General features: G+C 35.2%; 1 protein-coding gene across 5 annotated transcripts in view; it reads right to left on the bottom strand.

Annotated features, from left to right (window-relative positions):
* The window catches only part of SSBP2 (single stranded DNA binding protein 2), a 236039-nt gene that overhangs the window by 149445 nt on the left and 72593 nt on the right, over window positions 1–14001 (bottom strand). For all 5 annotated transcript variants that reach the window (XM_054578555.1, XM_054578553.1, XM_054578552.1 and 2 more), the window contains exon 3: window positions 6477–6538. In XM_054578555.1, coding sequence (XP_054434530.1) covers window positions 6477–6538 — 62 coding nt within the window. The remainder of the gene's footprint in view (window positions 1–6476; window positions 6539–14001) is intronic.

Consider the following 14001-nt stretch of genomic DNA (forward strand, 5'->3'; position numbering starts at 1 on the left):
GACTCAAATTACTAAAGCCCCCACCAAAATATTGTTAGACATAATAAATGAATTCAGTAAAGTTGCAAAATATAAAAATCAATATACAAAAATGTGTTTAGTTTCTATATACTAACAACAAATTATCAGAAAGAAAAATTATGAAGCAGAATTGCATCAAAAAGAATAAAATATCTAAGAATAAACTTAACCATGGAGGTGAAAGGTCTATACACTGAAAATTATGAGACACTGATGAAAAAACAGAAAAACAAATGGAAAGATACTTCATGCCATGAATTAGAGGAATTAAAGTTGTTAAAATGTTCAACTACCCAAAGCAATCCACAGAGTCAATACAATACCTATCAAAATTCCATTGGCATTTTCCACAGGAAATAATAATTCTAAAATGTACATAAAACCATAGAAGACTCTGTATGGCCAAAGCAATCTTGAGAATCAAGAACAAAGTTGGAGGTATCACAATTCCTGGTTTCAAACTATGTCACAAAGATATAGTAATCAATAGACACCGAGTTCTTTGCTCTACAACCTGAGATGGTGGTGGCTAAGAAGCTTTTCAATCCCTCTCTCTAATCCCTACATCTATTAAACTTGAAACTAAAATTTTATCCTTGAAATGTGGTGAATGCATCATCATGAATAATGCCTTAGATTTATAGTCTCTGTATTTTTAAGAAAATACAAGTGAAAAATCTGTATTTTCCAAAAGAAATAGAAGCAAACTTGCAAAGTATTGAAATCTTCATTCTTAAATCATTTATTATTAAAAATTTCCCCACATAAACAAAGGAAAATGTGGGATTCCCATGTTGAGACTTCGTATCCAAAAACTGTTTTCCTTCTATTCTGAGGATGTGAATCATAATGACTTAGCTAGTTGTCAGTATCTCTAGGGAACATAGAAAGCAAAACGGTTGTCAGAGAAGTGTACAAGGGTAAATAAACATACCAGATGGGATAGTATGTTTGAATAGTAGATGGGATGCTAACATAATTATATAACTTTTTTGCCACTGGTCAGATTTAGGGCTCTCTGAAAGTGAAAATTAAAAGAAGAAAAATCTTTAGGGAAAACATTTTTTTCTGAAGAGCGAGCCATGTTATTATAAATCCAAGTCTTAATAATTAAAGATGTTATTTCTTTTTGGCCCAAAATTATATTATCAATGAATGAAGAAAAACTATCCATTCATAAGACTGAGGACGGTTTTTAAATGAAATATACACGTATGTGCTCATCATCTTAGAACTTCCATTTACATGTACTTATTCCTTAGCATTATTTAATACTTTGTAAATGCAAGCATTAAATTTTGTCCCACTGTCAAAAATTCTCACAATACTCTTGGGTTAGTAATAAAATCATATTTCAAAGTATCCAAATAGCTTACATTTAATATGTATGTGCTAAATTCAAGTATCAGATACTGAGCATTACATATTCAGCATTTAATCCTCCTATTATTATTCCCATTTTATAGATGAGGGAACTGAGGCTTAGCAAGGCTAAACAATTTACCTAAGGGTAACAAGGTTAGTGGCAGAGCTGGGCTTGAGCTTTTTAATCCTTACATTATTTTGCCTCTCATGTAAGTATGGTATTAAGAGTTCTTATTTCAAGATGCCTTATGCTGATCATGGGCAAGTTTATATAGCTCTGGCAGTCCGAGCAGCATCAGCTGTTATAAGAATGTGGTAGATACCCATCTTCCATAAGACAGCAAGCACTTTGTTATCCTACCTTTGACCCTTGCACTCCAACTCATTTCCTGAGTATCCTATGGCAACCATCCCCTCTTGCTACCACAGCAGCTGCCAGTGATCCATGGATGCCTCAATATAGACTAGACTTAGAGGAGACAACTTTTCTGAGTCCCATTTATATCTACTATCTGGAATTAACCACTCATCATGCTCAAAAAGGAACTATAATTAATTTCTTAATAATAGTGGGCCACTAAATTCTGTTCTGTGTTTAAGAAATAATACCTGTCGCAGAGACAAGCACTGGTTACAAATCAGGAAACTTCAATTCTAATTCTGAATTTGACCCTAAGCAAATAGTTTTGTTCCTTAGTTTCTTTATGTAAAAAGAAATATCTGTTATATATTTTATAAGTTTTTGTAGATAAAAAGAGATGGTATATACAAAAGTATTTTTAAAAAAAGTATAAAGTTACTAAAAAATATTCTAGGAAAGTCTCATGTAAGTAGTATGGCTAGGAAAAAAATAAGTTCTCTTATTAAGTGAGTAAAGTTTGCCTTAGTTTCCTTTTTTAATCCTTTGCATTTAGTGGACTTCAGAGGCAAAATTCCATCAGTTTTTTACATTGTCTTCTCCCTGATAAATTTTCCTCTGAATCCCACATTCCTTTCCTGCTCTCCCAGACACAGTTCGCCTTTTCTCTGTAGCCTAACTGCCTCTGTTCCTTGCTTTCTCTCTTACCAATATTTCTTATTCCCTTTCACCATGATTATATTCCTTCTAACCTAGTTGTCATCTACATTGTCTTACATTGCTGCTTAGTTTAACTTAGTTCACTTTTTTTTAAAAGGAAAAATATTTTGTTTTAAAATACTTGCTACATGTCATTATTTTTGCCATTGTAAGGCTCAGCAGAGATGCCAGCAGTACATAAATGGCCAGCAAGAAACAAAACAATAAAAACTAAAACCCTGAAGGAATAGCAAAAACAAAACCCCTAGAGCATCTTATCCTTCCCCCTCCCCAAAAGCCCTAGTAACTATACAGTATTATAGTCCTGATCACATTTAAAAATAGGCGATCATTAAAAATCAAGGATTTCATAGGAAACTCACTGGTTTCTTACACTGTAATATAAACATATATATGTATACTGTTCAAATAAACAGTTAGCTGCATGATACCTGTTACAGGCAAGCTATACATGATCAATAAGACTCAATTTGCCAATTATAAATGTTGTGGGCCTCTAGTGAGCCAGCTAACCAAATGCAATGCTATATGTTAATATGGGTATTTGGTTATTCTTAGCTATGCCTGATGTTATCCATTAGATTCTATAATCATTAGAATGCTAACACAGTACAAGATTTGATCTCCTTCAACCAGATGAAAGAAATTGAATTCCAATTACAATAGTTTATTTTCTCTGAATTTCCAAAATAATAGCTTATTTTCTCTGCAATGTGATATATGTTTAATTTCAGTATATAGATGGATTGCCCCAACATTATTTCAAAAGGGGGGGGTGGGTGTGTGCGTGCGTGCGTGCGTGTGTGTGTGTGTGAAAATGAAACATAGTTTAAGCCATTAAAACTTTAAAAATGACATTTTTAAAAGTGTATTTTTTAAATTATACAAACTGAAAAGGATATTAATTTCAGAGGAAAGAGGTTTCTTGGCATTTTGATTTCTGAAATTCATTAAAGAGTTGGTAACTTTTATCAAAATGTACAAACAAGAAGTTTTCAAAGGGGATCTGATGAAGGTAAAGGTAAAGGTAAAATGGGCCTCACGCAAACTAAGAAAGAAAAAAATAGTGATAATAGAAATCACATCAGAAACAAGGAAAGGCAGTTCCAGAAAGTAAAAACACATACTCTATCCCTTTTTAAAGGCAGAAATTCCCGGCCTCCTCTCCAGGGCCTTTGCCTCTCCTCTCTCCTGTACTTTATTTTGCATTTTTGTGCATGTGTATTTCTTCTACACATCTCCAACCTCTCCTCTTTCCACCTCAATCTACATACAATGCTAGAATCTATTGTTTTAAAATCTAAAATATTAGTTCCTGTTCCATTGTTAACCCTCCATCTACCATACATGCCACCTCACATGTCAACTCCTCTCAGTAAGCCTCAAACTGGACAAAGGTACTGCAGCAGGCTTCTAAACTTCACTTTCACCGTGCCACTGAAAATGTTCTCCCCAAGACCACCAAAGTTCACCGTACTTCCCAGTCAGAAAAATCTTTGGGTCTTTTTATTTATACTTGCTGCAGAACTTAATCTCTTCTTTGGATGCCTTTCCTGTTTCCCACACATTATTCTCTCCTGATGACCCTCCTTCCTCTCCAATTATTTCCCCTTGAGAATCCTCTTCATCCATTCATGCTTGAATGTTAACTTTCCCCAGGCCCTGCTCTTTCGTTTTACACTGGGCAGTTTCAGTATGCTCAATGCTGATAATTCCCGAGCCATTATGGACCTGTGTTAGAGTAACAGACCCAGAGCTCTGCCTTTGTATAGGGCATCTCTGTCTGAATGTCATGTAGGAATCTCAAAATTCAGCCTGTCCAAATTAAATCATGGTCTTCTCTCCAAAGCCTGTTGCTCTCTCTATATTCCCTCATTCAGCCAATGGCATCACTGCTCATCCCACCATCCAAATCTAAAACCTGAGAACCTCCTCTTTCACTTCTAACTATTCCACTCAGTGTTCACTATGTGGGATCCTAATCACCTTTCAACTGGACAATTACCATTGCCATCTAAACTAGATTCTGCCTCTGTTCTCAACCCTCTTTAATCCAGTGAGTGTCTAAAAACACAAATCTAATCATGTTATGTATCTTGTTTAAAACCTTTGGGCTTTATTCAAAAAGCCTTGATTTACTCCTGGACTTTGTAATCTGGCCCCTGCCTTTGTCTCTGGCCTTACATTCTAGCACTTCATAGTACTGCACCTACAATTCAACAAGTTCAAGTTACCTGTCATTCCTTGAGTGCACGATCATCCCTCGCAAGACTTCATACCAACTATTCCTCTGCCAAAATACGTCTCCCTCACCCAACTGTCAGCTCAACTCAGGTTCACTTTCTCTATGCAGGCTTTTCTAATTTTCCCAAGCTGACACAAGTTTTCCTCCTGTACTGCTATATAACCAGTACATATCTCAGTTATGATACTATTAATTGTATTTAAGAGCTGCACCTTCTGATAACTAAGACCAAAAAAGCTAAAGTCTGACAGAAGCAAAAAGCCTAAGTATTCAGTGAGTTATTATCAACCATCTGCCATATGAGAATAAGTTAAATTCATGAGAAAGGGAGTAAAAGGAAAATAGGTGCAAAAAACAGAATTAATCCTATAACGGAAAACTTAAAAATCTTCACTTTGTTAGCCCACTAATCCAATAGGGACAGATTTCTGAAACGGTTTTTTTTTTTTTTTTTTGCATTCTGCAGACCTAATTAGAAACATACAAAAGGCAAGGGTGTCAACAGGTGAGGAGACTCAATGACATTCAACAAGCAGTTAAGTATTTACAGTTTAGATCTAGATATTACAAATATGTACTATATAAAATGAAAAACTGACTTCTATAATATTATACATTACAAGAAGTTGGTCATATATCCCAGGAAAGCAGCCCAATGATAGTGCTTAGCTGCAATGAACCGTTGTTCCAAATACAGGAACAATTTTAACCAAAAGGCTGCACCTGTTCCTGCCATAGATATGTGTGACAAACAAGGGAAACCCACAACCACAACTGACCAAGTGCAGTTCCACTCACCACAGAACTTCTAGTAAGGCGTGTTTTCAAGAGAGAGATTAAAAAGATGATGGCATTTAGTAACGTACCAAGGAAACCACGTGCAGAGTACTAGAAGAGAGCTTTAGTTTCCTCTTTTAAGTAAGATGCTGAAAGATGAGCATATGAGGTACTGAACAGGAAATGCTTATATTGAAGAAATGCAAAACAAATAAACAAACAAAAAAGCCTAGTTTGTTCATGCAAACACCTGAACTACCAATTGCTGCTGCAGAAAAGTCACGTATCTAGGCATACAGATGCCACAATGAAATTCCTAAGTTCTGGTATCAACTGGGCCTTCAATACTGCCTTACAATCTTTTCGTGTGTTCCTAGTCAGTTATATCTCTGAATCTACACTGAATTATTTAATTTTTTATCATTCTTCACTCTCCTAAAAATTCACGATCATCACTCCCATCTTCAGTATCTTCAGGTTTAAATAAGGTCATGATGGCATTAGGGGCCTTATAAAAAGAGATGCTAGATAGCCAGCACCCACATGCCATTTCACCCCTCTCTCTACCACATATGAATACATAAGAAGGTAGCCATGTACAAGCCACAAAGAGTTCTCACCAGAAATAGATCACAGTGACAGCTTGATCTTAGACTGCAAGCCTCCAGAATTGTGAGAAAATAAATTTCAGCTGTTTAAGCCATCCAGTCTATGGTATTTTATTATGACAGCTCAAGTGACTAATACAGAATCGTACTTACAGTTAGAGATTCCACATACTGGTCCCAATTCCAGCTTGATTCAATAATATCTTTAAATTAAGTAACACTAATGCTGGTTTTAATTTTTTTTTTTAGTGCTACCTTTCAGAAAATAATTGTAGAAAATGAAAAAGAATAAAAGAGAAGCACAAAAATGATAAATGGCTATAGTGCAGGCCTACTAAAGTATATCATCAATCTGGTAAAATAAAAAAAAAAAGATACTTACCACCACCAAGAATGTAAGAATCCTGGTGGTTCCCCCAATGTGATGTTCTTTTCCCATCTTATCTAAAATGAATAAAAGAAATATTAAATATTTTTCTAATAACACTTTCCCCATACCTATTACAAAGCACTATTTTGCAATTTAAAATATTAAGATAATACGTAAGATTTTAGTCACTTTCATATTTTTTTATTCAAGTTTTACAAGTACTCATTTTACATAGTAATTTGTTGGCTGAATAGTCTATGAGAGAAGATGCCACCATTATCTTCCTAAATTGCTTCCCTCTGCACCAGAATTTCAGAAGGTATTTCTGGCTCTTAAGGTATTTCAGCATCAAAATCCAAGTTATTAACCATGAAAATCAGTTATCACCAGTAACCCAGAAATTTGCAAGAGATTGGTCTTAATATATACAGACTCTAAATTATGCCCTAAGGATTGAATTTTTAATGAATTCTGGATTTGAGGGGGTGGGAGTGAGAAGGCATATGTCTTCCATAAAATAAGAGTTTTAAAAAGATTGTATTAACTTTCCATTTGTTTACACTTCAGATGAGTGGGAGTCCACTATAATAAAATTTTTAAACTAAGTCAATATTCCCCAAAATTAAAAGTTCCAAATACTCTTTAAAAATACTCTTTAAAAATCGAGAAATTGAAAAAGAACTGGATGGATATTTATACAGTGGCTTTTCTAAGCACTGGATAGCAGTAAAGAGAGATTTCACTTTAGTGGGGAAGACAGACCATAAACAAAGAAACCCCTAAACAAAGAGAAGGCGTTTATATTAGAAGGGACAAATGCTATGGAAGAAAACAAAGCAATGAAGGGAGGATAAAGACCAGAAAAAGAGTAAGAAGTGATTTATAATTTTAATGAAATTGATCCCGCCTCAAACACAATTTTACGTATATGAGGTCTGTTCAGAAAAAGTCCAATCACTGTTAATATAATGAGAATGGTTTGTGCAACATCAACGTAACCTGGCAACCAAGGAGAGTAGACTGGAATGACATCACCGTACCAGTAGTGGGGGCGCTAGACGCATTGAGTGAGCATATATACTGTGTGGCTGTCACATTAAAAATGACTGAGCAAGTATAGCAACAAATCTGCATCAAATTTTGTGTTAAGCTTGAACATTCTTGTGCGGAAACTATTCGGTTGATTCAGAAGGCCACAGCTATGGGGAACTGATGATTGGCAACTTCATCACAACAATGTGTCCACTCATGCATCACGTCTGGTACAGTTTTTTGGCAAAACATCAAATTACCCAGATGACTCAGCCTCCCTACAGCCCAGATTTGGTGTCCTGTGACTTCTGGCTTTTCCCAAAACTAAAATCACCTTTGAAAGGGAAGACATTTCAGAACATTGCTGAGATTCAGGAAAATATGAAGGGGCAACTGATGGCGACTGGGAGAACTGTGTGAGGTCCCAAGGTGCCTACTTTGAAGGGGACTGAGGTATTGTTGTCCTATGTACAATGTTTCTTGTATCTCTCTTCTTCAATAAATGTCTTTATTTTTCATAGTACATGGCTGGATACTTTCTGTACAGACTTTGTATGCCTTAGATTTTTTTGTTTAAATAGCTAAAAATTATTTAACAACATCTCAATCAACAAATCATGCCCATAGGCCCCTAACGCTACTAGGAAGTAAACAACTATAACTATAAATTTGACGAATCTTTTCTATCAGCTACTATGGAAGATGTTACGACTGCTTATACCAAAAGGATTTTTTAAAAAATTTTATGAAGGGAACTCAGAAGGTGGACCTAAGTATAAAACAAACGAACAAACAAACAAAAACATCTCTCTAAGGAAGAAATGAAAAAACTTAAGAGCATTTTTTAGAGTTAAGAACATAAAATATAAACTAATGAGGACCTTGAAGTAGACAAGTAATTTCCTCTCAAAAACCAAAGAGAAATTTTCTAAAGATATGGGGTAGCCATTTTAAAAAAGAGCTATAAGGAGAAATTCTAGGAATTCCTGAAAATGAACTTACAAAAACTGAATATGAATAATGAATCAGAACATGTTATATAAATGTAGGCCATATCCTTTCATTCTTCTAAGTAATAACAAATAACTTTTTTATCCATGCTACCTTCTATCTGATAATTTCCACTGATCAATAGATATTATATCTTTTTGGTGCATGAAAAAGTAATAAATAGTAGTTAATGAGTTTTGTGACGAATATAACTCTGATGTCCTCCTAGAGTTATAATGTAATCAAAAACCTGTATCTCATCTTTCAACTTTTTCTCTTAACATTTTTTCACTAGTTGGTAACTTCTTGTAAAAGTATAATGAACCTCACAGATGTGCCCCAGACACACTAATATTCCTAAGCCCTTCAATCATCCTAATCATATAAACAACAAGTTTCTCAAAGTAGAGTCTCTATATTTCATCTTAGTTTATCCTGACTTTACTCACTATGACTGTGAAAGCACACAGTACTAGTCTCAGATATAAGGAGAACTTGAGGTGCCTTATACGCGAGTTAAAGTGGCAAGACTAGGTCTCAGTGCCAGATCGCGCCTGAGGTAGGATTTGACTCACAGTCTGAGAGCCCCACTACGCCACAACTCCGTCCTGTGACTTACACTGTGTCCACAGTCAATCATCAGCTACTTCCAAAAATAACTCAAGGAAAATACCTATATGGTTTATATTTGATATGGTTTTTTATCAGAGAAAGTCTGAAGGGACGCATTTGTATTTGAAATAATATTACAACATGTTATTCCTCAGAGAAACTCAAAATGCTTCACATACATCATCTTTTCATCCTCATAATATTATTTCCTATATAGTGTGTAAAGTTCATCTTTCTCACTTGGAATTGCAAAGCTGTGGCAGAAGCAGCTAAAACTTTGCTTCATATATTAAATTTAACACAAAAGCTATCCTTTTGTGGTTAACGAATAAACAATTAATGCTTTAGGTATTTCCAAAAAAAGAGACAATTCTACATAGGGATATGTTCCCAGAGTGAATTTTTTGTCCCCAAACTAATTACTATTGCTTGTTTAGAAAAAGCATAAAATCATAGTCAGGAAAACAGAACCCTGATCTATAGAAAACCAAGGCATATTCATTAAGTATTGCTAGAAACAATGAAAATTAGAAATAACCTGAAGCGCATTCACCAACAGTGACTATAAACTAAATTCTGATAGTCACAGACTATAGAAGAGTGTGCAATCATTAAAAAGAATAAGATATATTTACATAGAAAAAGGGCTATGCTATATTGGTTTTTCAAGTTGGAGATTTGGAGGGTTGGAGAAAAATATACATAGTATAAAACTTTTCTATTTAAAAAAAGTATGCATATATATGTGTGCATTTGTGTGTATTCATATTAAAGAAATTGCACCAAAATTACAACCATAATTTCTAAAAAAGGGTAAATAAGGACTTACATTTTAAAATCACATTAACCTCTGTAGTTTATCTTTTTTAGCTAAGATTCACTGATGATGGATGGGGTGGAGGAATGGCCAGAAAATACCTCTAACTGGCAATAGTCATTTTAGAAACAATTCTGCTCTTTACAAGAGGCATTTTCTGCTGTACTGAGTTTCATAAGCTTCAGGTTGTTTAAATTCTTTTTTTTACTGAAAAACCCCTTGAGTTAATAAAAGTTTATTTTTTTTGAAGTGAATATATATTTTTTTATTTTTTCAAATACATTTGAGTGGCATCTATCAATTTCTCTCCAATCCCAGCTGTGAAGCCCTAGGGCTCTTTGCTATTTAATCATCCACTTTTCTTTTCTTTCCACCATTTGCCCAACAAAAAGTTATACTCTCCTGTAACTTTCAGGTAAATCTTTAGGCTCATTCCCACTGCCATATTCTGCATTTCAAATTCTCACTTGTGATTATGCTGTGTTTATCTCATATGATCTAGTCTTTTCAGCACTGATATATAAATGTCAAACCACACATTGAATCATAAGGGTAGGGGTAAGACATGCCATATGCTTTATAAACAACAGCCACAAATTACAAATACATGTACTATCTAATATAGCAATTCTTCTCTAGGAATTTATCCTACAAATATGGTCACACATCTCACACACACCACCACCACCAATTTATATTGAAGTATTCTTTGTAATTACAAAAGGCTGTAAATAACCTAAATGTCCATAAAGAGAGGGTTGGTGAAATAGATCATGGTACATGTCACAGAATGATACCCTATTACTATAAAATTTCAAAAACCAATATAAAATTATTCAAATCAAACAAGTGAAACAAAAAAAGCACAAAACAGTACGTATAACTGACATTTATGTAAACAAAATGATAAACATACACGTGTGCACACATGAACATATGCACAAACACACCTGCTTAGCTTTTCATCATTATTTGCTTCTGGCAAGGCACACTGGTCATTTACCTAGTACCTCTCAGCCCCACACCTGCTCTTCTCTACTCCATTCTACACTTGGTGCTGGGATTCTGAAAATTAACATTTCCTGGGCTTCTTGCCAGCTGGTTTCCTGTTAGGTTCTGCCATCAGGAGACACTAGCAGGAGATCAAAAGGCAGGAGGAAGAAGAGAAGCTTCCTGCCCTTGGCTCCCAAAGCGAAGCAGTTGCCGGCTGCAGCAGCAGCCTCAGCTACAGCAGCAGGGGCGGGGCGATTCTGGAGGTCAGCAGCAGCTTGTTGGAGGTTCTAGCCTTGTCAATGGGGGCTCTTTAGATGATGTAGACCCCTTCCAACAGCACAGCAGCACGTGTGAAACTCATAGGCTCCACGTTCTCAGACTATTCGTAAATCCTGTCCTATTTCTTTGAGAATTAAAAAAATTAATACCATAAAAGGATAAAGCTAGTTCCTGTGTTAAGAAATTCCTGAGGCAAAATTCCTGAGACTTCTAATTTAGATATAGCCTACTTACTGTTCCCACTAATTTTCTAAAAGCTTCCATGTATAGAAGAATGGATGTATCCATACACTAAACTAAAAGTAAAAATTAAAATTAAAAAATGTGTACATTTTAATTCAAAAATTAAAATAAATAAATGTTTAACAGGGAGAAAAATCTGTCTGCACTTTGAAGCATATAGTGCAAAACCGTGGTGTTCAACATAGTACTCACTGACCATGATATGGCTCTTTAAATACTAACTTTAGTTAATTGACTATTCCTCAATTGCAGTAGCCACTTTTCAAAGACTAAAGTCACATGTGGCTACTGGAAAACTCACTAGACAGCACAGATTAGAGATAAATTCTATAAACATATAAAGTTTTATTATTAAATAGTGCAGTTTTACTTTAGAAAGTAGGTGGAAGTCCTCTTAAAGAGGAATACCCTTTATCAGAAACGCCCTTGATAAGTCCCTTCTACTTTTGTTTTAATTTTTTGGCCCAGAAAGGCAGAAGCCCCCAGAAACAGCTTGAAAGTAGAGAATAAATACTTACTATTCTATTGTATTTAATAAAATAAGAATTAAGGAGGTTGCTGGTTGTCTCTCCGGGAGAAGAGGTTGGGAGGGGGAGGCCTCTGGGAGGATTCAGGAGAAGAGTAAATAGGAGAGGTTCTAAGGAGCCAACAAGATGGAAGGCAAACAGAGCCCTCCGGCAAACAGTTAGTGGGAAAGTCCCTGGGGCAAAGACACCAAAGAACTAAAGGATAGTTAATGTTGCTGTCTGCACTGTACAACGCTTAATATTCAGTTTTCTCCCAGCTTTCAGTAACAATCTTTTATACACAAAAGCAATGAGTTAGTGGAGCTTTGAGGCTGTAAGTGAAAAAGAAAACTTCAGGCAAAGAAAAGTTATCAGCCATAAGAGAAGCAGTGGGGAAGTACCAGTAATATTTAGTAGGAGCAAGAAATTACAGCAAGAGAACCCTAAGCCCTACTCCTCCTAGGAAGGCCCAGAAACACTAAAGACTTGAGACAACCCATAATATATTGGGATTAGAGTTGGAGCCATATTGTTAGAAAAGGTAACCCCAGAAGGGAGGAGGAATGTGGGCCATTCAAACAACAGACACTTAGAGTACACGCGCGCGCACATACACACACACACTCTAACACACACACTCACACACAAGATATACATTTATACTTGTGCTCTAAAGAAAGAAGATACCCAAGATAGAAAAGGATTGGCCAAGAATTTTAAAATTAACACTTCGAAAACTTCCTACATGCCAGACCCTTTAAAGCCCTTTATATGTACTAACTCATTTAACCTCAGCACAACTTCAAACTGTTATTATTATCTTCTTTTCATAATTAAGAAACCTGAATAAGTAAACAATGTCTAGAATATAATCCAAATACAGAAGTTTGGTGCCAAAAAATACACTCTTTACCACTACATTATATTGCTTCCAAATTAAAGTTCAAGAAACTTGTTAGAAAATTATTTATTTTCTCTCTTCATATAGGTGAAAGATAAACAGAGGGAACAGAATTTGAATCTATGGTGTTCAATAATTTAGCATTCCTAATTAAATCTGAAGAAACAATCTGGTAAATGTTTTTAAGCTTCTATTTCCAGCTAACTTATTGACTAATTTATGACAAATAAGGGCTGGTAATATACAAACAATGTAAAAATCTCAAGAAGGGGGAAAAATCTAAACCTCTGCAATACTCTAATTCTTAATTTTATTTGTTAAGGACGCCAAGCCATTCCTTATATTTAGCCAACCCTATATTGGTTATTTAAAATAATGAGAAAGTATTTTCACAGTGCCACTCAGAGTTTGGCAAATTAGAAAGTAAAGAATAGGTCTGAGAATCACATACACTCATCTCTAAAGTCCAGAAATACTGTTTCTTCTTGGTGGCAATAGTTTGTTTTCATCTTAACTGATTTCCTCTTGTGAAATTGAAACAGATTAGTAATTCAGAGAAATCCTCAGTTTTGTACTCCAAATGCAGACACAGAAAATACAATAATGGAAGATACTTGTCAAAAATGTGTAAATCTCTTCTGAAATTAATTTCATTTCTACTAAATAGTCCTTAAAATTTTGTATATCCACTTTTCCATTGAGCTAAGTCCATCTCAGTAGACTATCTAGTTATCTGCTAAATCCATATAACCCACTTGAGTCCAAATATCTGAACGTCCTTACCTAAGTTAGCCAACAATTTTCTTTTGGGATGAAGTTTATTTAATCACTGTATATGATATCTTACACTGTTGGTAAAAAAAAAAATGGAGTTTTGGGTCACCCTGAGGATTCAACAAATTGAGCCAATTCAAAATTGTCCTTAATCTAAGGAAAGAGGTCAGAGAATCCTGCCCTGGCTGGTGTGGCTCAGTGGATTGAGTGCGAGCCTGGGAACTGATAGGGTGGCTGCTCAAATCCCAGTCAGGGCATGTGCGTGGGTTGTGGGCCACGTCCCCAGATGGGGGCATGCGAGAGGCAACAGATCAATGTTTCTCTTTCTCCCCTCTCTCTAAAATTAAATAAATAAAATTAAAAAGGAAATCCCTTTGTTGTTTCATCAAG

Source organism: Pteronotus mesoamericanus, unplaced genomic scaffold (genome assembly GCF_021234165.1).
Source record: "Pteronotus mesoamericanus isolate MK-2021 breed Mesoamerican mustached bat unplaced genomic scaffold, CSHL_Meso_final contig_50, whole genome shotgun sequence".
In the NCBI taxonomy this organism is placed as follows: Eukaryota; Metazoa; Chordata; class Mammalia; order Chiroptera; family Mormoopidae; genus Pteronotus; species Pteronotus mesoamericanus.